This window comes from Petaurus breviceps, unplaced genomic scaffold (genome assembly GCF_028583685.1).
Source record: "Petaurus breviceps papuanus isolate PSGF00001 unplaced genomic scaffold, PetGlider_PUasm1.0 101, whole genome shotgun sequence".
NCBI classification, from domain to species: Eukaryota; Metazoa; Chordata; class Mammalia; order Diprotodontia; family Petauridae; genus Petaurus; species Petaurus breviceps.
Window position 1 is genome coordinate 6,963,431 of NW_027185575.1, and position 24,353 is coordinate 6,987,783.

General features: G+C 40.7%; 1 protein-coding gene across 2 annotated transcripts in view; it reads left to right on the top strand.

The window, feature by feature from the left end:
• Positions 1 to 24,353, top strand: part of LOC138158698 (adhesion G-protein coupled receptor D1-like) — a 476,877-nt gene that overhangs the window by 62,014 nt on the left and 390,510 nt on the right. For both annotated transcript variants that reach the window (XM_069084871.1, XM_069084953.1), the window contains one exon: positions 13,156 to 13,297. In XM_069084871.1, the coding sequence (XP_068940972.1) occupies positions 13,156 to 13,297 (142 nt within the window). The remainder of the gene's footprint in view (positions 1 to 13,155; positions 13,298 to 24,353) is intronic.

Below are 24,353 nucleotides of genomic sequence, written 5' to 3' on the forward strand. Positions count from 1 at the left end.
GAAAATGCCCACACTGAAAACTGAACCATCAGTTATAACAGCTGACTTGACATGACTCTGGAATCCCTCTAATATCAAGAGAACATTTGGGTTGTCTTTGCTATCTTTATTTGTCTAGTACATCATGCTGATTTTTTTTTGTGGGAGGCATCCAAACATGCTATTTCTCAAGTATGAGTATCTCTTGTTGTCAGGAACTCTCTCTACTGATTCATACCACTGTTCATCTATGACTTGGTAGGGAGAAGTTAATCTAGAGCTGGAAAGGACCTCAGATAAGTCCTAGGGAGTGGCCCCAAGAATTTAGAGGTTATGGGCTTGCCCAAGGACACACAGCTAATTAGCCAGAGGCAGGATTTGAATCCAATCCTTCTTGGTTCCAAGCTCAAGGCTTTATCCACTCTCCTGTACTTTTTCTTGTCGGCAATGAGACAAAAATATGACTATAAATCTAGAAGCAGCTGATTTGGATAGTGAAGAGCCCAGCAGCCTTATCGATCTTATTTCTCCCTCAAGCCAAGGCTGGTTCAATACTGGGGCATACAGGTTTCCATTTCAGAAACTGGGAGAGGGAGAAGCGTGAGGAATATTTGAATACCTACTTAGTTCATTCTTCCAGAGCATCAGAGGGATGGTGCAAGAATTGAGATAGAAGATTTTTTCATACAGATGACCCTGGGGGTGGCTAGGTGGTGTAGTGAATAGAGCACTGGCTCTCGAGTCAGAAGGACCTGAGCTCAAATCCGGCCTTAGACACAACACTTACTAGCCATGTGACCTTGGGCAAGTCACTCAACTCCATTGCCCTGCCTTCCCCACTCCAAAAACCAAAAAAACCCTCCCCCAAAACAAACAAAAACCAGATGACCCTGTCCAAAGGTCTGAGAAAAGCTTCTCTGAACAAAAAAAAAAGAAATGAAAAATCGCATTCATCTCCATCTTTGTCTTAGGAGAACTTATAGAGGACATTTATTGTTATCAGTATTAATATTACTGCTAATATTGTTAACAATATTAATACGAATAACAAATAAGTTCCATTTCCAGAGTGTTTTAAGGTCTGCAAAGTTCTTTTTGTACAATAACCCCATGAGGAATGTAAGATGAATACCATTATCTCCATGTCATAGAGGAAGGAACTGAGACTGTGGGAATTTGAGTGACTTTCCTACCAGTCAGTAAAGACATTTGTTAAGTGCCTGATATGTACAAGGCATTGTGCTAAGTGCTGGGAATACAAAGAGGTAAAAAAATAGTTCCTACTCTCAAGGAACTCATAAATGAATAGGGGAGACAACATGTCAACAGCTGGTCACAAACAAGAGAGGTTCAAAGTTCAGTTTCCTGACTCCATGTCAAAGCACTGTACAACACTTCCTCTCTAGTTGTGAGTTATATGAGACGGCACAGAGTGGCGCAAAGCTTGGAGTTGGGAAAATCTAGGTCTGAATCCTGGTCGGTCGCTTAGCCACTCCCAGGCTCAGTTTTCTTTTCTGTAAAATGGGAATCATAGAAGCACCTACCTCCCAAGGGTGTTGTGAGGCTTCAATGAGATAACATATATAAAGTATTATAAATATGCCAGTTGTTATTATATTATTATCACGTATTAAGATCACTAGGACAATATAATCATATGTGACACCACAATGTGCATGAGTTTATGAGAAACTAACTTTTATGGGCTAAAATAGTCAGGACTGAATCTGTTTCTAGTCTTACAATAAAACCCCACTTGCATTCTTTGCAGGAAATGTGGAAGATTATGCTACTTCTACAAATAGGCCAGATTATCTGTCTTGGCTCCAGAGACCACACCTGGGTTTTAGCAAATAGTCCACGATGTTCACAGAAAAGCATAATTCTCGTTGGAGTCTTTCTAAGTGTTTCAGATGTTTCCCCTTGTCAGTGCAAGGAAGGGAGTCTAAGTAGCTTAGGCTGATTGGAAACTAAGCCTTCTGAAACATTCACGGACTCTGAGAACATCTGAGATGGAAAGGACCATCAAGTCCTGTCCTATTCCATCCCTCATTTTTTCAGATAAGGAAAATCTGACCCTGGAGAAAGGAAAGGATTTGTCCATGGGCATATTTTGATGTCTTTTTTTTCCTCTGTACCTTATGGAATGATAGATATAGAGATGTATATAACACAGAACAGAATACCATAAGAGAATATCATTAAACTTTGGGTTGCCACTTCTCATTGAGAAATCCAAGACCAACTATTTGAAGCATGCTTGGGAAATCTTCAAAAAGTATTCCCCCTTTCCTTCCATTCCATGAGTTTTATCTTTAAAATGTCCTTGTACCTCACAGGCACATGAAGAGTGTATGAATATTCAAAACCTTCTAGGCCAGTCTTAGTTTTTTGTTTCTCTTTTCAACTTTTTGACATGCCTGATTTAGATCTGAGACCGTCAGAGAACTCCCTGTGCGACCACATTAAAGAAAAAGATGCCTCCTAATTTTTCCTCATTGGAATCTTTCTTAGTGTCATAGAGCTGAAAAGACTTTGAGAAAATATATAGTTCAACATATATCTAAGAAACCAGAGTCCATGGGAATTTAGGTGATTTGCCCAAGATTGCATAATGAATTAGCGTAAAAGGCAGAACTAGAGCCCAAGTGCCCTGAATTCTTGGCCACTGTTCTTTCCAACAAACTATGTTATGAACTCTAACACATGATGGATGACCTCCTAAATTTTCTTTTTTATAGACGCAACACCCAAAATAAGTACCACTGAATAATCAAAGAAAATATGGTGAGACTTGGTTCTCCTTCACTAGAGGTCTTCAAACAAAGATTGAGTGGTCACTTGTAGGGGATGTGCCAGTGAGAATTTGTACTGAGGTGAGGCTGAATAGCCTTCTGGGTGCCTTTCACTCTGAGATCTCTTAATTCTGCAATGATGACCTCGAGAATTAAAATTGCAATGAGTTCTCAACTATCTTTGCAAATGATGGGAAATAGAACCATAGGAAACCATACAGTGGCTAATGTAGAGGGCATTTACCAACTACTTGACTTTTAGAAAGCAAAGTGACCTTTTCTACAGCAAATTGAAAATTAAGTTTTGATTAAGCTAATGTTAAATTATTTCACATTCCCCAAACACATACCAATCAGCTGTTTTGGGAACTAGGGCCAGAACCATCAATCATACCACTGCTGAGCATTTATTAGGCTGGTACAATGTTCCAGCCCTGTGCTGGGATATAAAAACAGATGTGATATTGTCCCTGCCTTCAGAGAGCTTATTCATTAGAAAATGGAGGCACTAACATGCACTTGAATGACTATATCCAAAAGTGGTAGAATGTAAACTTGTCTAGGGAAGGCACTAGCAGATGGGGGAATTAGAAAAGGCTTCACATATAAGCTGACGCTTAATTGAGTCTTGAAAGAAAATAAGAGGTGGAGTTGAGGAGGGAGAGCACTCTTGGCATGGGGCTGTCAGTGTAAAGGAATGGAGATGGGAGATGAAGTATTGTGTATGATGAATATCAAGAAGCTCACTTTGACAAACTGGCTATTGAGTGTCCAGGGGCAAGTTATCTGTGATAAGGTTGGAAAGGTAGGACAGGGCCAGATTGGGAAGAGTTTTAAAAGTGGCAAATGGAGGAGTTTATGATATTTGATCCTGCAAGTAGTCAGGGGTCAGTGGAGTTTATTAAAACAGGTGAGAAGTTTGACATGTTCTAGGAAAATCTCTTTGGTGACTGTGTGCAGCATGGGTTGAAGGGGGAAGAAACAAGACAGGGAGACCAGTTAGGAGACTATTATAATAATACAGGCAAGAAGGGATGGATGAGAGCCTGACCATGGTGGTGGCTGTGTGAGTGGAGAGAAGGGGACGTATGGGAAAGGCATTGTGAAGATCGAAATGGCAAGATCTGGCAACTGATTGGGTATATGGAGTGTGAATAGGCATGCCAGGATGACTCTGAGCCTGTGTAATTGGTGGCAGAAGGAAAGCATGCTATTATGTGTTTCCCGTGGGAGCCCTACCATGGGAACCAGTCACTTTTCAAAGAGGTGGATTTCAGCTCATCATATGGGAAAAAATAAAACAAACAAACAAAAAAGAGCCTCAGAAAGCTTTCCACCAATTAGAGCTGTTCCAAAGTGGGCTGCTCTCCCTTTCAGGATGTATGTTGGACTCATTCTCACTATGGATCTTCAAAAGGACTTATTTATCAGAAATTTATCAAGTGCCTACTTTGTTCAGAGCCCTGTACTAGACTTAGGGGAGATACAAAGTTTAGATAAGATACAGTGTCTCCCTCCCTTCAGGGACCTTGTGTGTACACATGCCCCCCTTTCCTAATTTCCTCATTGTTAATCCTCTCTCCCTCTTAGAATAATTTTGTCTAATCCTGTACATATAGGATTTGTTTATCTGTGTACCTACTGACTTCTTTCAGTAGGAATATAAATTCCTTGAGGATAGGGAGTATTTAATTTTTGTCTTAGTGCCTAGCATGGGGCCTTGCATAAAGTAAACAATTAATGTCTGTTGAATTGAATTGAATCAAATTGCATAATAATTACATTTGGAAGCTGCAAATTAAAGTGCTGTGAGAGGGTTGAGGAAAGGACATTGCACACTGGGAGGAAATCACAGAAGGCTTCATGGAGGAGGTTGCCTTTGAGTCGGGGATGGGGAATTTATGCCAAGGTATGCTTAGAATTAATGGCCTTCATGGTCACTGACAACTATATTCACGAAAGGGCAATATTTTAGTGTCTTTTCTTCCTAAACACACTTTCTGGGGTCTTGAGTTGTGTAGTTGGGTCATAAGATTACAGATATTGAGTCTCTGAGGGACTCCTCAGAGGTCATCTGAAGCCCAATCCTTTCATTTTACATATAAGGAAACTGAGGCCAGGAATGTTAGGTGACTTGCCCTGGGTCACACAGGCAGTAAACTTCAGAGATAGAATTTGAACCAAAGTCTCTGAGGCCAGAGCCAGAATGATGTCTACTCTCCCACATTGTTTCCCTTTGTAGAAGGATCTTTGCAGAAGGATTCTTTAACATGAATTTCTAACTTGGACCTCAGCGTTCCCATAGCTGCATCTATTGTCAGCTCCTGAGGTTATTATTCTAATTATTTGCCTTTTATAGAATACTCCCAGTTTTCCAGGTGCCTGAGATGGTTGCTTCTATGTAATTGGAAGGGTAGAAGCCTATCTATCACGTTTGGCTTTCCTTCAGCTTCCTCACCAGGGTGCATGTTCTAATTGTTGCATTAGATTTTCAGAAGCTCCTGGAGGAGATGCTTTCTCATCTAATCCCCTTCTTGGACTAAAGTCTCTTTGGGCAGAGCCATAACTAGGGTGGAGTCACTGGAGCTTTGCCAGTCCTTATGCCAGGTGAGCTCCTCCACTACCCAGCCTCTGTCTCAACATTTGGTTCTGGCCTGAGACACTTACCACTTACTAGCTATGTGACCTTGGGCAATTCCCTTAACCCCAATTGCCCATCCTTCCCCCCTCCAAAATAAAAAAAAAATAGAATGTAAGCTCCTGGGGGGAAGGGGCTGGTTTTTGTCTTCTTTGGTTCCTCAGAATTTATCCCATTACCTGGTATTTAGAAGGTACTTCATAAATTCTAGTTGACTACCTGACACAGTAGTCATTTATTAGATGCTTGTTGACTTACTGAGTGCAAAAACTACCAATGATGTTCCTGAGTCTGGTTATTTTTCTTGTTGATTGATCAGAAGCCATGTTATTACCTCTCTGTATTTCAGAGTCCATCACAAAGTGGCACATAGTAGGTGCTTAATAAATACTAGGGAAGCTAGGTGGTGCATTGGATAGAGCTCTGGACCTGGAGTCAGCAAGGCTCCTCTTCCTGAGTTCAAATTCAGACATTTATTAGTTGTGTGAATTTGAAAAGGATGTGCAGGACTCATTTTCACTAACTTAGACACCACTGATAGCATTAAAGTTCTCCTAGGGAAAACTGAATGATAGCAAGTGCTGTATATATTCTGCTTGAAAATATGTGGAAGACTAAAGTCTTCTCTCTCCATGTATATGCATAAATGTATGCTTGTGTGTATACAAACACACAAATATTTCTACTGTCTGGAAGGTGGCCCAAATCACAGAGTGCTAGGCCTGGAGTCAGGAAGATCTGAGTTCAAATTTGACCTTGGACACCTACCAGCTGTGTCACACTGGGCAAATCACTTAACTTCTATTTGCCTCATTTTCCTCATCTGTAAAATGGAGATAATGATGATATAATTATTATACAATTATACCATATTATATAATTATACATAAATAGAAATAATTACTATATTAATATTATATTATAATTTTGCTATATAATAATAAAATACCTCCCAGGTAGATGTAATATAGCATTTGTAAAGTGCTTAGCACAGTGCCTGGCAATAGCAGGGGTGTTCATTGGCTTCCACTTATTCTTTGTGACCTCATTGTCATGTGGAGGTAACCCTAGGCTATGTTATGCCATCAGTGACCAAAAAGTAGAGGAGAGACCTCTAGTAGGTCCCTCCAGCTTGTTATTGTTCAGTCATTTCAGTAGTGTATGACTCTTCATGACCACATTTGGGGTTTTCTTGGCAAAGACACTGGAGTGGTTTGCCATTTCCTTCTCCAGCTCATTTCACAGATGAGGAAACTGAGGCAAACAGGGTCAAAAATACTCTCCCAGGGTCACACAGCTATTACGTGTCTGAGGCCAGATTTGAACTCATGAAGATGAGTCTTCCTGACTTCAGGCCAGGTTCTCTATCCCCTGTGGTGCCACCTAGCTATAATAATAATAATAATTATTATTATTATTTGATCTTCACAACAGACTTTGAGATAGGGGCAAGAGGTATGATTGGCCACATTTTACAAATAACAACAACAACTTATACTTTCATGTTTGCAAAGTGCTTTGTAAAAGTTATCCCAGATCCTTAATGACAACCCTGAGAAGTAGGTGCTGTTATCATCCTTATTTAACCGATGAGGAAACAAGGCTGGGATAGGTCACACTATCCTGGTATAGATCTCCTCCCCTCCCTCCCAAACTACTGCAAGAGGCTGTTGGTGAGCCTCTTTGCTCGAAGCCTCTCCCCACTCCCAACATTCAGCTGTCAGATTGACCTTCCTTAACTTCAGGTCTACCATGTCGACTACCCATTCAATAAACTCTGGTGGCTCCCTGTTGTCTCCAGGATCAAACAGAAACTCCTCTGTTTGGCTACCAAACTCCTTCATGACGTGTCCCCACCTCTCCAGGGTCCTTATACCTTATTCTTGTCTATGTACTTTGCCATCCAGTGACCTTGCCATTTCTGGTGCATTCCACTACGCCTCTTGACTCTTAAGTTTTTGTCACTGGTTGACCTTCATGACTCGAACTCCTTCCCTGATGAAGAAGCATCATGACTTCTCTCACTTCCTTCAAGTCTCAGCTAAAGCCCCACCTTTGGCAAGAAGTCTTTCTCAGTTCTCCTTACTTTTTGTGCCTTCCTTCTCAGACTTAGCTCATTTTATCTTTTATGGATCTTGTTCATGGTTGTTTGCATGCTCTCTCCCCCATTACACTGTGAGTTCTTTGAGAGCAGAGACTTCTTCTCTCCACCCCGTCCCATTTCTTTGTATCACCGGTACTTAACACATAGCTGTCGTTGCTGTTTGCCCTTTCTTCTCAAAGAAGACCATGACACCAGGAGGTGATGCCATGACATACAAGTGAAATGGATTTAAGAGAGGCAGGCCTATGTAAAGTCACCAGCCTCACTTTCTCCTCCAGAGCCATCTAAGTACAGTAACCAGATATATATCAAGACAACCGGAGATGGCTCAGGATGCAGTGAAGGACCTGAGATTAAAGCTAAGGTTCTTAGCAGGTTTCACTTTGACTGAGGCAACACCCATGCAGTGATTAAGGCTAGGTAAAAAAATGAGTCAAAGAATGGCCTCTTTAATGCAGTCCAGAAAAAAAAAATCAAATTGGAAGGGGAAGACACCCAGGGTTTCTATCAGGTGCTTAATAAATGCTGACAAGTTAAGTCATTTACTCAGGTCCACATCACTAGTAAACCTTATCTGCTGTTGCTGTTCGCCCTTCGTTCTCAAAGAGGACCAAGTGGACCTCAGGAGTAGGACTCAAACTCTTGTCTTACTAACCCCCTACTTAGCACTCTATTCTGAAAGTGCTACTTCTTTGAACAACCCTATGACAAAGAAATGAAATCCAAATTGTGGGATTTCAGGCAGCAAAGAGAGGTTGAAAAAAAGGCATTTGGGGTGAGGAGCAGAGAAAGCTTTCCCAGAACACTTTGGTAGGTGGTCCCTAACACTTGTGGGAATCAATCAATCAACAGACATTTATTAACAGCTTACTCTGTGCCAGGCACTATGTCGGGAGACTGAGAGATTTATAATAGGGAAGGGATGGCCAGAAAAAGTTGTTCTGAAGATTCAGTTCATCCTCAAAATAAAGAGACTCCGAAGGAGTAATCTGAAAATGACTTGTCTATTTTAAAAAAAATGGAATTCACCTGATTTGAGAAAACAGGTCTATTTCATGTCATATGTCATCTAATTCTAATTTCACTGAGCTATAAAAACATGTTTTAGAGCTTTGGGCCCATAAAACAGTCAGTAAGCTGCTTTCTGTGTCATTCCCTTTAATAACTCCAGCTGCCCCAAGGAACTGAAGACAGAATCATAGAGCCTTAGCTTTGTAGAAGACCCCAGAGGCCATCACGTCCTACCGAGGCTTGGACAAACCCGGCTCTGTGACATCCTCTGACAAGTGATCCTCCAGCCTCTGCCTGAGTACCTCCACTGAGGGAACTGTGAATGTTTGGCCCTGGAGGAGAGAGATTCTACCTTTGTTATTTGGCTCTTGTGTGAGCGTATACAAATTATATTAGCATTTTTGAGTCCTGCTTTCCTTGGCTGTGAATGCTTAAAAATTGTTTTCCTGTTCTTCCCAATTCTCAAGTTTGTACATTTAGAGCTGGAAGGGAGTTTAGAAGCTGTCTTGTCTAACTGCCTCCATTTTACAATCAAGGAGACTGAGTCTCAGCTGTTCCAAAGGGCTAGCCTAAGCTTCCATGGATGGCTACAAGTCCACTTTTCCAGGCTAAACAGCCACCAGTTCTTTCAATACTAATTATAAAGATGACAGAATCTCGCAGCTCCTCTGGTGCAGCACACACTAAACTGAGAACTCTCCGGATAACATTGGGAGGTGATACTTTTGTCCAGAGATCAGAGGTCTGAGGTTAGCTTCCCGTGGCATTAGTCTAAGACTAAGAACTCTCCGGATAACGTTGGGAGGTGATACTTTTGTCCAGAGATCAGAGGTCCGAGATTAGCTTCCCATGGCATTAATCTAAGACTAGGACAGGTTTTCTTTCTCAGTGGCTGTTGATTTGCCTTTAAAATTCAAGAACCATCTCTGATGCATGCTGTCTATGTCACTTGAACATCTCAGTACCCAGGCAGCTCTTTAAGACTACACATTTCAGAGAAAGGACCAACTTGCATTTAGTAGAGAGCATTTCCTCCCCTGGGAGTTCCCTATAGCAATGAAATCACCAATCCCTATCTCTACCCTATTCTGCTCATTGTTTTCATAGATTCTTATTGTTTTATGCATTTCTCTAAAGGATCTTAGGCTCAGAAAGGGCTTAATAGCGCTGCAATAGAGTCTGGTTCATCTAGGACAAAGCGGCCCTCCGTTGTCCTTCAGTCCTTTGGGGCTTTGACATGATTCTGGGTAATGTTTGTCTAAAGATGCACAGCACTCCCCTTGAAGCCTGTGCACTTGGCGGTGTCTCATCAAAGGCATCTTCCCGGCACGATAAATGATGAGAGGGTGTTTTTCCTTTATGGAGATTTTTATTGAGAATGTTTCGTATTTACAACTCCAGCATGCTTCTCAGACCTGTTCCTTCTTAAGGAAACAAACACAAGTGACTGTTTTATATGAAGGACAGGGAGGATGGGTGTGGGGCACACGTATATCATGAGCTGGATGCCAGGACTATATTAGGTGAAATGTATGCATGTATCCATATGTTCGGCAAAATCATTGGGGAATAAAATAGGATACTCACAGTCCCTAGGGGCTAGAAACATCACAATAATAGTTCTGTATAAGGCCCAAGTAGAAACAGTGTGGGCAGCTAGGGGTTGTAGTGGATGGAATGCCAGACCTGGAATCAGGAAGGCCTGAATTCAAATCCAGCCTGAGACACTTATTTGCTGTGTGACCCTGGGCAAGTCACTTTACCCTGTTTGCCTCAGTTTTCTCATCTATAAAATGAGCTAGAGAAGGAAATGGCAAAGTCCTCCAGTATCTTTGCCAAGAAAACCTCAAATGGTGTCACAGAGTCAGACGTGACTGAACAACAACAAAAGAGAGTATGAATGGGGAGGAGGAGAAGGGAATGAAAGGGAACAAACATTGATTAAATATTTCCTATGTGCTGGGCTCTGTGCTAAGTACTTCACTGTGTGTGGTCAACCCAGAAAGAGATGTTGAACCTGGTCAAGAAAGGTTGGAATGAAAAAATGCAGAAAATGTCTAGAGGAGGGAGGTAGAGCTATAGCATTTTCTAGGAAGGAGATACAGGAACAAGTGCCCCCAAATGATCCCTGTCACTGGGAGATGGAACCCTGGTAGGCCAATCAACTATGTGTTGTTTGGGACCTCAGATTGCCAATGAGGAGGAAGAATTCATAATCTCCATCCTTTACTATCATTTTACAAGTGAGAAAACTGAGTTGTTAGAAGCAGTTTACTCAAGATCATATGGATAGAAATGTCAAAGATGATATTTGATCCCAGATCTCAGTCTGAATCCAGCAGGATTCCCATAGTTCAATGCTGCCTGGAAACAAAGAGCACCATATCAATTAGACAACTGGGAAATGTGAAAATGGAAACTGATCCCCCATGGGATGAGTGATTCAATACTCCTGGGGTCAGCAGGGACTGAATACCCACGAAGCAGAGTGAATGGGAAAAACCTGGTAATGGTTTAATGACATCTGCTGTGATATGTTTACACAAGACATCTCAAGCTAGGGAGAATTTGAGACTGTATGTAGGGCAATGGCAAATCTGTAGTCTGGAAGGGAGTTAGAGGAACCACAGCAATAGAGGCAGCCAGATGGTAGGCACAGTGGATAGAATGTGGGACTTGGGGTTCGGAACACCTGAGTTCAAATCCTACTGGGTGATGCTGGGCAAGTCACCTGATCTCTCTGGGTTTCAGTTTTCTCAACTGTGAGTGGAGATGATAAATAAAAACGACCTCCCAGGGCTGTTGTGGAGATCAAATGAGATAGTAGTTGGATAGTGCTTAGCACAATGCCTGGCATATGGCAAGTGCTATATAAATGTTAGCTACTGTTATTATAATACGTGCTTAGCAAATTTTAAATTGAACAAGAGAATAAGCATTTATTAAGCACCTGGTATGGTTGGTGCAGCGCGTAGAGTGCCAGGACTAGAGTCAGGAAGACTCATATTCTTGAGTTCAAATCTGACCTCAGACACTTACTAGCTGGGTGACCCTGGGCAAGTCACTTTACCCTGTTTGCCTCAGTTTTGTCATCTCTAAAATGAGCTGGAGAAGGAAATGACAAACTACTCCAGTATCTTTGCCAAGAAAACCCCAAATGGGGTCAGGTAGCATTGGATACACACAACTGAAATGACTGGACATCAAAAAAAAGCACCTACTATGTCCCAGGCATTGTATGATCTCATTTGATCTTCATGTAACCCAGGACAGGAGACTGCTAAGTGGGTGTGATTGAATTCAGGTCTTCCTGTATCCAGGTACAGTACTCTATCCACTGTGCCATCTATGAGATTCACCTGAGAGCTTGGGTATCATTCAGGTACAGGAAATTAATCCATCAATACAATTTCTCTTCCCCTCAGGAGAGTCAGGATTAATGTTGATCAAGCTAAGCTCCTTTGGGTTAGTAGCTTCATTCAATTTAATTCAACTAAATAAGCCTTTGTTTTATATAAAAGATAAAATATAACTCCAATAGAATGTAAACTTATTGAGGACAGGGACTGTTTTAGTTTTGTATCCCTAATGCCCAACACAGCACATAGTAGGTATTTAATTAGTACTGGATTAATTTGTTCAATCAATCAACAAGCATTTATTAAGTTTGCTTTTGTTTAGTCATTTTTTCCATCACGTCTGATTCCTCATGAACCCCTCTGGGGTTTTCTTGGCAAAGATATTGGAATGGTTTGCCATTTCCTTCTTGAACTCATTTTACAGATAAGGAAATTGATGCAAACAGGGGTTAAGTGACTTGCCAGAGCCATGCAGCTAGTAAGTGTCTGAGGCCAGACTTGAACTCAGGAAGATGAGTCTTCCTGATCCCAGGTCCAGTGCTCTGTGTATTATGGTGCTACCTAGCTGCCCATTTATTAAGTACCTAACATTTATGCCAGACCCTGGAGTTACAAAACCAGAAAGAAGGAAAGAAAGAAAGAAAGAAAGAAAGAAAGAAAGAAAGAAAGAAAGAAAGAAAGAAAGAAAGAAAGAAAGAAAGAAAGAAAGAGAAAAAAAGAAAGAGAGGAAGAAAGAAAGGAAGGAAAAAAGAGAGAGAAAAGGAGAAAGAAAGGAAAGAAAGAGAAAGAAAGAAGAAAGAAAAGAAATAGTTTCTGATCTCAATAAGTTTACGTTCTATCAGATTGATTATCAAGAATCTACTAGTTTTATTGACTATACTAGATAGGTACTAAGAATACAACAAAAATTAATTCCTTCTCTCAATAAGCCTGCATTCCATATTCATTTAGGAATTTAAGTCTTGGGTGGAGATGCATTTTGTTTGAAAATTGCAAAGCTCAGTATAAAAACATAAAGCCATTCACATGATCTTAGGTCTAGAGCTGGAAGAGATCAAAGGGACCATTTAGTTTAACCTTTTTATTATATAGATGAGAACATTGAAGCTCACAAAAAAGAGCTTGCCCAAGCTTATGCTGATGTTCCCTATACGCAGTTGAAATCTAATGTGAATACTCAAAGTGGCTTCCAGCTACCTGCCTCTTCTTTCACGGTTACCCTTTGTTCAGTTTGTAATAATTTTCCATTTATTTCCATTTACTTCCAAGGATTATTGAGGCAGCCAACTACAAAAAGCACCTGATACTAGCTACCAGTTACCTTATTTCTCTGAAGGTAGAACCACCACCAGTGCTGTCCCAGAACTTGTCAGGATCCCCTCTGATCACCATCCGGCTCACACACACCCTGGTGAGTTTTAGAACAGTACCCATTGAGTTGTCAACCTTTGGTTTGTTTTGAGAATTGATTGGTTTGTTCATTTGTTTTTGCAATACCCAAAGTATTAATACCGTTTGGTTGTTTTTTTGTTTTTGTTTATACTATGCCTGCTATGTTGTTTCCCTTTGTTTTTTCTAATTCCCAAAGTATAAATACTGTATGGTTGGTTTTTCACAATGTTCACCATGTTGTCAGCCTGTTGTTTGTTTTGAGGATAGGTTTGATTTTGCAACACCCAAAGTATTAATACCCTTTGGTTGTTTTTTGGTTGTTTTTTTATAATGTCCACCATATGGTCACCCTTTAGTTTGGTTTGATTTTGTAATTCCCAAAGTATTAATACTATTTGGTTGTTTTTTTTTACAATGTCCACCATGTTATCAGTCTGTTGTTTGTTTGAGGAATGTTTTGTTTTTGCAGTTCCCAAAGTATTAATGCCCTTTGGTTATTTTTTGGTTGTTTTTTTTATAATGTCCACCATATGGTTACCCTTTAGTTTGGTTTGATTTTGTAATTCCCAAAGTATTAATAGTATTTGGTTGTTTTTCTTTAACAATGTCCACCATGTTGTCACTCTGTCATTTGTTTTGAGGATAGGTTCGTTTTGCAGTTCCCAAAGTATTAATGTCTTTTGGCTGCTTTTTTCATAATGTCTACCATGTTGTCACCCTTTAGTTTGGTTTGTTTTTGCAATTCCCAAAGTATTAATGCCCTTTGGTTGTTCTTTTTTGTTTTCCAATGCCTACCATGTTGTCACCCTTTGGAGTATGGTTTGTTTTTGTAATTACCAAAGTATTGATACTGTTTGGTTGTTTCCTTTTCCTTTTCCTTTTTTTACAATGTCCACCGTGTTGCCACCCTGTGGTTTGTTTCGAGGGTTGGTTTGTTTTTGAAATTCCCAAAGTATTAATATCCTTTGACTTGCTTTTGCAATGCCTACAGTATTAATATCCTTTGATTTATTCTTGGAATGTCCATCATGTTGTCATTGTTCGATTTGTCTTGGGGATATCCACCATATTATTATCCTTTAGTTTCAAGTTTGTTTTGGTGATGCTTGCCATATAGTTGCCTTTTGTCTTGCTTTTATGATGCCCACAGTATTAATATGTTGGTTTGTTTTTGGAATGCCCACCATGTTACTAAATATTGTTTTTATAACCCATGAAATGTTAATACTTTTAGTTTGTTTTGGCAATATTCACTATATTGTGACCCTTTGGTTTATTTTGGCAATGTCTACCATCTTGTCATCCTACTTGTTTTTGTGATGCCAAACCCTTTGGGTTTTTTTTTTTTGTGATACCCTCCATGTTACTACCCTTTGACTGTTTTTGCCACACCTGAAATATGAGTACCTTTTGGCATATTTTTGGGACTCCCGCCATGTTATTATGTTTTGGTTTTGCAACACCTGCAAATAATACTTTTTCAGTTGTTTTTGTAATCTCTACCATGCTGTCACTCTGGTTTGTTCTTGAATTTTGGAATATCACAATTCTCTGTGGGGATATGGGGAGAGTTTCTAGGATGATATTGGACCTGGTGAAAATAAACATTATCTTGTTACTAGCTGCCCCATCTGAATGGCCTTATCTTTGGCCTTGACTAAAGTGATACTCAGTTTGTGGTGGTCATTGGTCTGGTCATAGGGTTTCACTACTGGGCAGAAAAACCTTTGAGACAAGATTGAGGCTGCCTAATATGATCATGCTGCTCCCATAAATGTTACTTGAAGTGATCATGAATGGACCTCTGGGGAAATAATACTGTATGATTCTTAATTATCTTGTCTTACTGCCTCTGGCAAGGTAAAGCAATTTGTTTTGGCTGGAAAGAACAGAAATCAACAACTAGAATTATCTACTTCTATATTTAAGAATGCTTTGAGTGATAATTTGCTACAGTGCTGTGTAAGCATTCTGGTCTACTCATGACCTCTCAGTGAATGAGGAAGACCATGGTATTGGTTCTGTAGGTATGTGGAGAACTAATCTTTTTAAAAAAATAGATTTTATTGATATATCTGGCCTTTATATCTACCTTTCTATCCTTTCCTTTATCTGTCCCTCTCAGAGACATCCCTCATAACAATTTTTAAAGAGAAAAAAATTAAGCAAAACTGAAAAATACATTGAAAAAATCTGATATTCTCTGAAATATTCTACATCTATAGATCTTTCTCCACCCGCATCTCTGCATAGGAGGAAGGGGAGGTGTTGTTTCCTATTTCTTCTTTGGGACCAAGCTTGTCCCTTACTTACAGTTCTGCAATATTCATTTTCAATAGTTTTGTGACTGTTGTTAATATTTTCATTAAAAAACATTTTCTTACTACCTTACTTAGTAATGTCATGCATACAATGGTGCATGTGTGTATGTATGCCTGCATTTGTATTTGATCAAAAATATAAATGTTAGTGTGACTTAGCCCTGGCACAGAGTACATACTGAATAAATGCTTATTTTTTGGTAGATGACTGCTTAAGAATGTTTTGTTTTTTGAAAATCCCACAAGTTTTATTGATGTTATCTGTTTTTGTATCATAGTTACTTTTAGACAATCTCTCCTACCCCCACCCAATGATTGAACACTCCCTTTTAACAAAAGAATCATAGCATTTGGCCATGTGTTAGCAGAGTGGATAGACTTCTGGCCTTGGAGTCAGGATGACCTTTCTCAGACTTTTATTAACTGTGAGTGTGACCCTGGGTCAGTCACTTAACTTCTATTTGTCTTTGTTTCCCCATCTGTAAAATGAGGCTCCTAATAGAACCTACTTCCCAGGGTTGTTGAGAAGATCAAAGGAGATCACATTTATCTAGTACTTTGAAAACTCTAAAGCACTACATAAAAATGGTAGTTATTATTACTTTATTTGGCATCTAATTCAAGCTGCTCACCAAAAAGAATGACAAATATGCCATGCTTGGGAGAAGAGTAGTTAAACAAAACCCAATACAACAAGCATGGCTGCATTGTTGGCAATACTCTTCCCCTATGGGGGTCCAACTTTGTTTAAAGAAGTCTCCATGTTTCATTGTGTGGACTTGAATTCCGAAATTGGTTGTGCTGGTTCCCAGAGTTCAGCATCCTTAGCATTCTTTTCGTTTACGTGATTGGAGTAATTTATATTGCTTTCTCTGCTTCTCTCTGTTTCTCTCAGTGTCTGTTCATAAAAGTCTTCCCATGTTTCTCTGAATTCCTCACATTCATTCTTTCTAACCACATCATTATATCTCATCCCGTTCATATGCCACAGCCTGTTCAGTCATTTCCCAATTGAGCTGCACTTACCTTGTTCTGTGAATGTTTTACATGTTAATAATTTAGGTTGTAAGCTCCTCGTGGGTTGGGACTGTCTTTTGTCTATTTCTATATCCCCCTGTGCTGGCACCTAATAGGTACTTAATGTTTATTGATTGATTAATGAAATGTATTTATAGAAAGCCCTATGTCTTTAAAAAAAATCTTATTTTTATTTATACTTTTTCTTTTTATATCACGTTCGTTTTTGAACATGTCTTTTCTCATTTCCTACCTGGTGAACCATGTTCTGAAATAAAACAGAAAAAAAAAAAGAACTATACAACTTAACAAAATCGACCAACACAACAACCATATTTATTAGTAAAGGCAATATTCCATATCCATAGTCTTCTGCTTCTTAAGAGAAAGGAAATGGTTATATTTTTCTCAACTTTTCTCGGGGATATCATAACCATGCTTCCCTACTCTAGAGTCATAGTGAAAGCATGGGATTTCATCAGAGGTCGTGGGTTCAAATCCCAGTCTGTCATTTGCTTTCTGGGAGGCCTTGGGTAAGTCACTCCTCTGGGCCTCATGTTTCCTCCTCTGTAACATGAAGGGTTAGACCAGCTGATATCTTAGGTCCCTTTTAACTCAAATTTGTAATTCAGAATATGAATCAAAGAAATAGGAGGAAGTCCAAGTATTCTTGATAATTTTGAAAGGATGGAAAACAGGTGAGGAAATTATAAAAGGTAAAATGTAGCAACTTATTCATCAGGATGCTCTTTGGATGCATTGCCTCTGAGCTGGAGTCTTCTTGCTTGAGAAAAGGATGTTGGAATTTGTCATTTCTGACAATTAACAGGATAAGAATTTGACTTAGGGCAGGAATGGGCTTGTATCCCCAGCATATAGTGGGTGCTTCATATTATTTGTATTAATCAATATAAAATGATCAATTTAATAATGTTGGGATTGCATTGAATTGCTCAGCCTCCAGGACTGTGAAATCCCTTGAAATGTCAGAATTGCTTAGAGGGAAGCAAGAATGCCTTCTTAGAGGCAAAAGGCCGTCCTTGGAAAAGTTTGTCAGAACACAGAGTTGAGCATTTTTAGCGGCTCTTAAGGAAATTATAGAACAGGATTCAAACATTGCAAGCCTGTAATCTAGAGTATATAAAAGAGGGAGGGGCTCTTTTTAAAGGCAGTGGAAACCTTCCCCTGAGGATTTTGAGGTTGAATGTAGCCTAGTCAAGAGAAGAAAAAAGCTGCCTGCCCCAGCCTATGATGAGGGAAACCCATTTCCCAGCAGTCCCCAGCCTCAGCTATGATCATTGGGATGGGAATGGAGAACAATCGCCTGTTGGAAAGATGGAATGCAGAGTAGGACCTAGGAAGCCAGGCAGTTCATTGGAATCTGCCACAAAGAAGAATGGGAAATCAGGGGAGAGTGCACACAATTCACAGAAACCTGCTGACATCAAGTGTATCATCTGGGGGTGGGAGAACTTGGGAACCCTGGAGAGATGAGTTAACACAAGCTAAAAATGACCACCATATGGAGTTTCAGGCACAGCAAAGACAGCTTTGCTTTTGGCTAACACAAAGGCGTTGGCGATGCTTTGAGTATTTCAGAAATGTGAAATGTGAAATCAGTCTGATTTCCCATTACTTCCCTCCCACTCTCCCAATCACAGCCAAATTGGCCCACTTGAGGTACAGGGCATTTGATTTCCCACCTCTGTAACTTTTGCATGTGTTCCCCATGCCTGGAATGTAGTTCCTCCTCATCTCTACCTTCTGATACCCCTTGAAGCCTTGGATCAGTTCTCTAAATTCTACAGGATTCGCCCACTTTTAAGTATTCTACCAGCTACGACAACAATCCTTTGAGCTTATTTCATATAGTTTTTCCTTACCTGTGTCCTTACTGGGTAACCCCCTTGGTAGAATCTGAACTCCTTGAGAATTATTTGATCCAGGATGCCCAATCCATCAACCAGAAGTTACCAAGCCCTATCATTTGGGAGGCACTTTCCTAGGTCAGGAGCTGTGTTTGGATCTGTGTCCCTGCTGCCTATCATAGCACCTTATCCATAGATGTTTAGGAGACATGTTTGTTGAAATTTAATAGAACCAACTTGAATACAAGTAAAAGGAATCAATGTGAGTCAATCAACTAACACGCATTAAACACCTACTAAAGTGCTTGGTTTACAAAAAAAGACAAAGAATCAGTCTTTGCTCTCAGAAGCTCAGAGTCTAATGAGGGGTAACAAAATGAAAACAGCTACATATGGGGCTTTGTGCCACAAGATATGGATGGGATAGATTGGAAATAATTAATAGAGAGATTTCAACAGCATTAAGGAGAGGTTTCTTGTAAGAGGTGGGATTTTGGATGGGACTTAAAAGAAGCCAGAGAAGGCAGAGGAGGGAGATGAGGTGGGAGAGCACTGCAGCATGGAGGATGGCCAGTGGTCATGCATGAAGTTAGCAGATGGAGGGCCTTGATTGAGGAACCACAAGAAGGGCAGTGTGAGGCTTGGTTGAAGGAAGTTAGGTGGTCATCCTAGATCAGAGAGGATTTGAGGAAGGGGAATCATCTTTGTTTTCAAATATTTCAAGGGCTATTGTGGAGAAGAGGGATTAGATTTCTTCCACTTGACTGAGGTAGAACTAGGAGAAATGGGGAGAGTTTTTAGAGAGAGAGATTTTTGACTCATATCAGGAAAATCTTCCTAACAACTTTTCTTGCTGTTCAGTCGCGTCTGACTCTGTGATCTCATTTGGGGTTTTCTTGGTGAAGAGGCTGGAGTGGTTTGCAGTTTCCTTCCCCAGCTCATTTTACAGATAAGAAAACTGAGACAGACAGGGTTAAGTGACTTTCCTAGGCTCACACAGCTAGTAAATGTCTAAAGTTGGATTTGAACTCAGGTCTTCCTGACTCCAGACTTGGTGCTCTATGCAGTATGGTGCCCCCTAACTGTCCCATCGCTGGAACTATCCAAAAGTGTAATGGGTTGCCTCAAAGGGATAGTGGCCTCCATCTTGTTAGAGCTTATCAAGCCAAGTCTAGACAACTGCATGGCAAGGTCATAGAAGAGGGGATTCATACCTAGGTATGGTTCATAATAGGACGGCCTAGAGGTTCCCTTTAACTTTGATGGGCTATTGTTCTATGAATGGGGGGAGGGCAGATAGCATGTAGACAAGTTTTAACCATGATAATCTGACCTGTGATGTCAGAAAGGACCATATTGGGTAACAGGGAATGTGACCTTCTTGAAGGAGGGAGGGTGGAAAGGGCAGCAGGGAGGCTTGTTAAGTGAGCCTCAGTTTACTTATTTGCAGAATAAAAGGATGGGACTAGATGGCCTCCAAGGTCACGTCCAACTCCAAGTCTATGATTCTGTAATCTCCCTGAAGTCCTCAAGATCCTCATGAATTTGGCTGAATGTCCATTTTGTCTAATGGTCTAAGACATGACCATTTGGCAAGGGGAGCCACGAGTATGCTCAATCAGGGCTTTCATCACATGATGCTGCCTTTGCTAAGCACATCTGCTAAGGAGGGATGGGAAAGGACCCCATAAATCACAGCAGCTATCGAGAGGAATGGGGAGGAACTGTAATCAGATTGCACAAAAAAGAGAAGAGGGTCATTCTTCCAGGGAGCAGAGTCCCAGGGCTAAGAAAGGAAACTTCATTGAACCAGCATCATGTCAAAGAGAGCATCTGAAGATGAAGTACCCAATGGGTCCCATTGAGGGATGAATGTCTTAGAAATCAGCTTCTATGGATGAGAGGCATCATCTTAGAAACAGGTCAACCTTCCTAGGTGGAAAAGTAATTTCTAGTCAAATTTTTAGTGATTTCACTAATATAGTCACATCACTGTTATCATTGCCATAGACTAGTGGCCTCTCTTCTATTTGATTGGTCTGCAAAGTTGGGGCGGCAGTCCCTTGGGGAGCCATGGCATGATCACAAGTGGTCTGGGCTTGACTCCAAAGGAGAGACTTGCTGAAGGTCCCATAGTGCTAAATGACTGAACCAGGATTTGAACGTGTTCTTTCCATTACCTGCTCTTGCCCCTCAAGAGAAGGTGGCAGACCCTGAGGAAGACTGGGCCATGGAGAAGTTGCAAAGTACATGGACCATGCCTTTGGCATCTTCTTCCATGCTGGCCCTTCAGTCTGGCATTCTCCTTGAACCTTTATTATGACCAGAAGTTACTCTGTCTTTCAATGCGTCTGTCCCAGTAGGGGAGAAAGTGTTGGCTCTGGTTCCAGAAACCTGGGGTTCATATCTCTGCTATTTAAACCTGGGGTTTTTGCACTCCCCCCTCCCCTTTTTGAGGCAATTGAGATGAAGTGACTTGCCCAAGGTCACACAGCTAATAAGTGCCTGAGACTGGATTTGAACTTGACTCCTGATTCCAGGGCCTGTCCTCTATCCACTACACCACCTAGCTGCCCCAGCACCCTTTGTTCTAAGGTGATTCTGAAAAAAAATGAGAAGGCTGGGCTTGATAGCCCTCCAACTTCTTTAATTTTCAATATAACAAGCATCATGGGAGCAATGTAGCTCATTGGAAAGATCATTGACTCTGGTAGCCAAGAATTTGGGTTAAAATTTCACCTCTGAGCTTGTTACTCTCAGTATAGTCCCTTAGCTACCTTGGATCACAGACTCCTTATCTTTAAAGTGGGTCCTTGGCCTAGGTGACCTCTAAGGTCCCTTCACTACTGTACCTATGGCTATAATCTAGAGGCCCACTGTGTGCTGAAGATATAGGAAATAAAAAGAAGTAATTCTTATCATCTAAAGGCTTGTATTTTACTGATTCTCTAAATCCACATTCCTCTGAAAAAACTTAAGATGTTAATGGCTGATAAAAGATTAATACACAACAAGGCCAGACAATATCTAATTTAACCTTGGGAAGTCTTTGGCTTTTAGCCAAAGGAACACATTTCTAATGGTGGAATTTCCAGGGTAGTGATAGGCTAATGGTGGGGTAGGGTTTTTTTTCCTCCCCAGGGTATCTTGAAATATCTGAAAGCTCCTGCCTATGTAACCTCTCAGAACCTTAGCCCTATTTCCAAAATGTGGTGAAGATCAGTTTTGGACTCCACCCTGTGGGATCATTTCACGAATATGTGAATCAGAACACCTTCCAAAAGGATACCTTCATAATGAACCCTGGGTGAAAATGATTTCAGTCATAAGCTCATCCAGTCCTCTGTCTTTCCTTCCTATTCAGCATATTTATAAGATCATAGATTTAGAGCTAGAATGAATCTAAGAGACTATTGAGTACAACCCCCTTTTACAGATAAGGAAACTGAGGCTGAGTGACTTTCCTAGGGTTATACAGCTACTGAGTATCTAAGGCAAGTGTCAAACTCAGGTCTTTCTGACTCCAACTTCAGTGTGATCTCAATTTCAGCCTTCTTTCACATTATTCTATATACTAACTACCCACAGTCTTTAGACTATTAAAAACAAAAAAAACCTCTTACATATCATCATTTTGGAAACTAATCTAGGTCAGTTACTTGAAAAAAAAAAGACAAAGCCAACACCAGCAAAGAATGAGATCAGTCCAACTGCATTCATGGGTTTGCCTTTTGGCTTTGAACTAAAATTCTTTATTACAGATTCAATGTGATTTAGTGGGTGGGACAGGAGGAGGGAAGGGAGAGAGAGGGGGGGCTTTGGGATAGATTATGAGTTTGTTTTGGGTGGAGCCCGACCTTGAAGATCTCTATGTGCAGAATTCCTCACAACAGTCCAAACAGAATAAAGATTCTATGTGTCAGCAATTAAGCAAACATTCTGCGAATATTATCCAGTGCCTGTCTCATACAGAGGATTCTGTTGGGGGGTTAAGGGAGTTTGGATAAGACACAGTCCCTGCTTTTATGGAATTCACAGTCTAGCAAGAGAATAAGGCACAAGCAGGTAGGACTTTAAAAGACAGTATTACATAAAAGAAGGTGTGGTATAGTGAGTAGGGAGCAGCTTGGTGGTGTCTTAGATAGAGCTCTGGGCTTAGAACTGGGAAGACTCATCTTTTTTAATTCAAATGTCACCTCAGACAGTTATTAGCTGTGTGACCCTGGCCAAGTCACTTAACCCTGTTTGACCTCAGTTTCCTCCTCTGTAAAATGAGCTGGAGAAGGAAATGGAAAACCACTCCAGTCTCTTTGCCAAGAAAACCCCAAATGAGGTCACAGAGAGTCAGACACAACTGAAAAAATGACTGAGCGGAGAGTCAGGAAACCCTGGGTTCAAGTCCTATACTTTGTTCAGCACACAGTGCCTGGCACATGTAGACCTTTAATGGAAGTTTATTGATTGTGCTCATTAGACCTTGCCTAGGGTCTTGTTCTGAACAACACAGTTTAAGAAGTGTGAGTAAGCTGGACAGTGTCCAGAGGAGAATGCCCAAGATGGTGGACGTCTTTGAGTTCATGACATGTGAGATATCAATCGAAAGAATTGAGAGAGTTGAGGCTGCAGAAGTCTTTGGGACATGGGCTAGTTGTCTGTAAATATCATAAAGCTGTTGTATTCTGCTTGGCCCCAGAGGACCAAACAAAGAGAAATGGGTGGAAGTTACAGAGAGACTATCATCAACATCTTGATGATCTTCCTGATGATGGGAGCTGTCTGGAAGTAGAAAGCTTTGCTTTGAAAGGTGGTGGGTGCTCCCTCCTCGGAGGTCTTCAAGCAGGGTCTGGTCTGAGTTTGTTAGAGGAAGGATTCCTTCTTTTATGGTTTGAGGTCTCAACAATTCTTTGAAGTCCTGGCTGCATGAACATAAGCAAATCTCTTGACCTTCCAGGACCTCAGACTCAAAGTTACAAATGAGTTTCCAATCTGCATTAGTGAAGGATGTTTTCATGAAGGAAGTTCCCTGCATATTTCTGAACCTCTCTTTTCTCTCCCTTCCAATCTACAGTAAGAGAATTAGAGAGGTCCAAGTAAAGTGCTATGTGGGGTCTTACTGAGAACTCTGTGACTGACAAGGGTTATTTGTGGAAGCTTCATGGGGGAGGGGGCACTTGAAATGTATTTTAAAGATAAATAGCAACTTAACAGACCAAAAAAGAAAAGGGAAGGCATCACAGGCATTGGGAACAGTGTGATCAAAGGCAAAGAGGTGGGAGATGGCCAACTGCTTAAAACCACACAAGACAGAGACAGAGCTAGAGCTAGAACTCAAGCCTCTTCTGTCCTCCCACCCCGACATTAGTAGTTTCTCACAACAGGCTCCCCAAGTCCCAGTTCTCTTCTTGTTTCAGAACAGCTGGGGTAAGGCTAAAATTGAGCCACACTAGAAAAATTCAGAAATGACCCAGTGCTGAAGCAAGATCAAACAAACCCTTCTACAAAATGGAGCCAGGGTCAGATCCAGAAAGATCAACTTTATGGAAAACAGATCTGGAGCTATCCCTGAATTCCTATGCTCAGAGCACTGTGGCTTGAGGGCAATTCTTATGTACAAGCATCACCTCCCACCCATCTGTGACTCTTTTCGTCTTCTCAAGTTGTACTGGCAGTAAGACCTTGACACCTCAGTTCTAAAACATTCTGTAGCTACCCATTACTTCCTTTTTCTATTGCTGAAAAGAAGGAGAATTTGGGAAATATTTGTGGCTTGTTAAAAAGAAGAAGAAGAAGAAGAAGAAGAAGAAGAAGAAGAAGAAGAAGAAGAAGAAGAAGAAGAAGAAGAAGAAGAAGAAGAAGAAGAAGAAGAAGA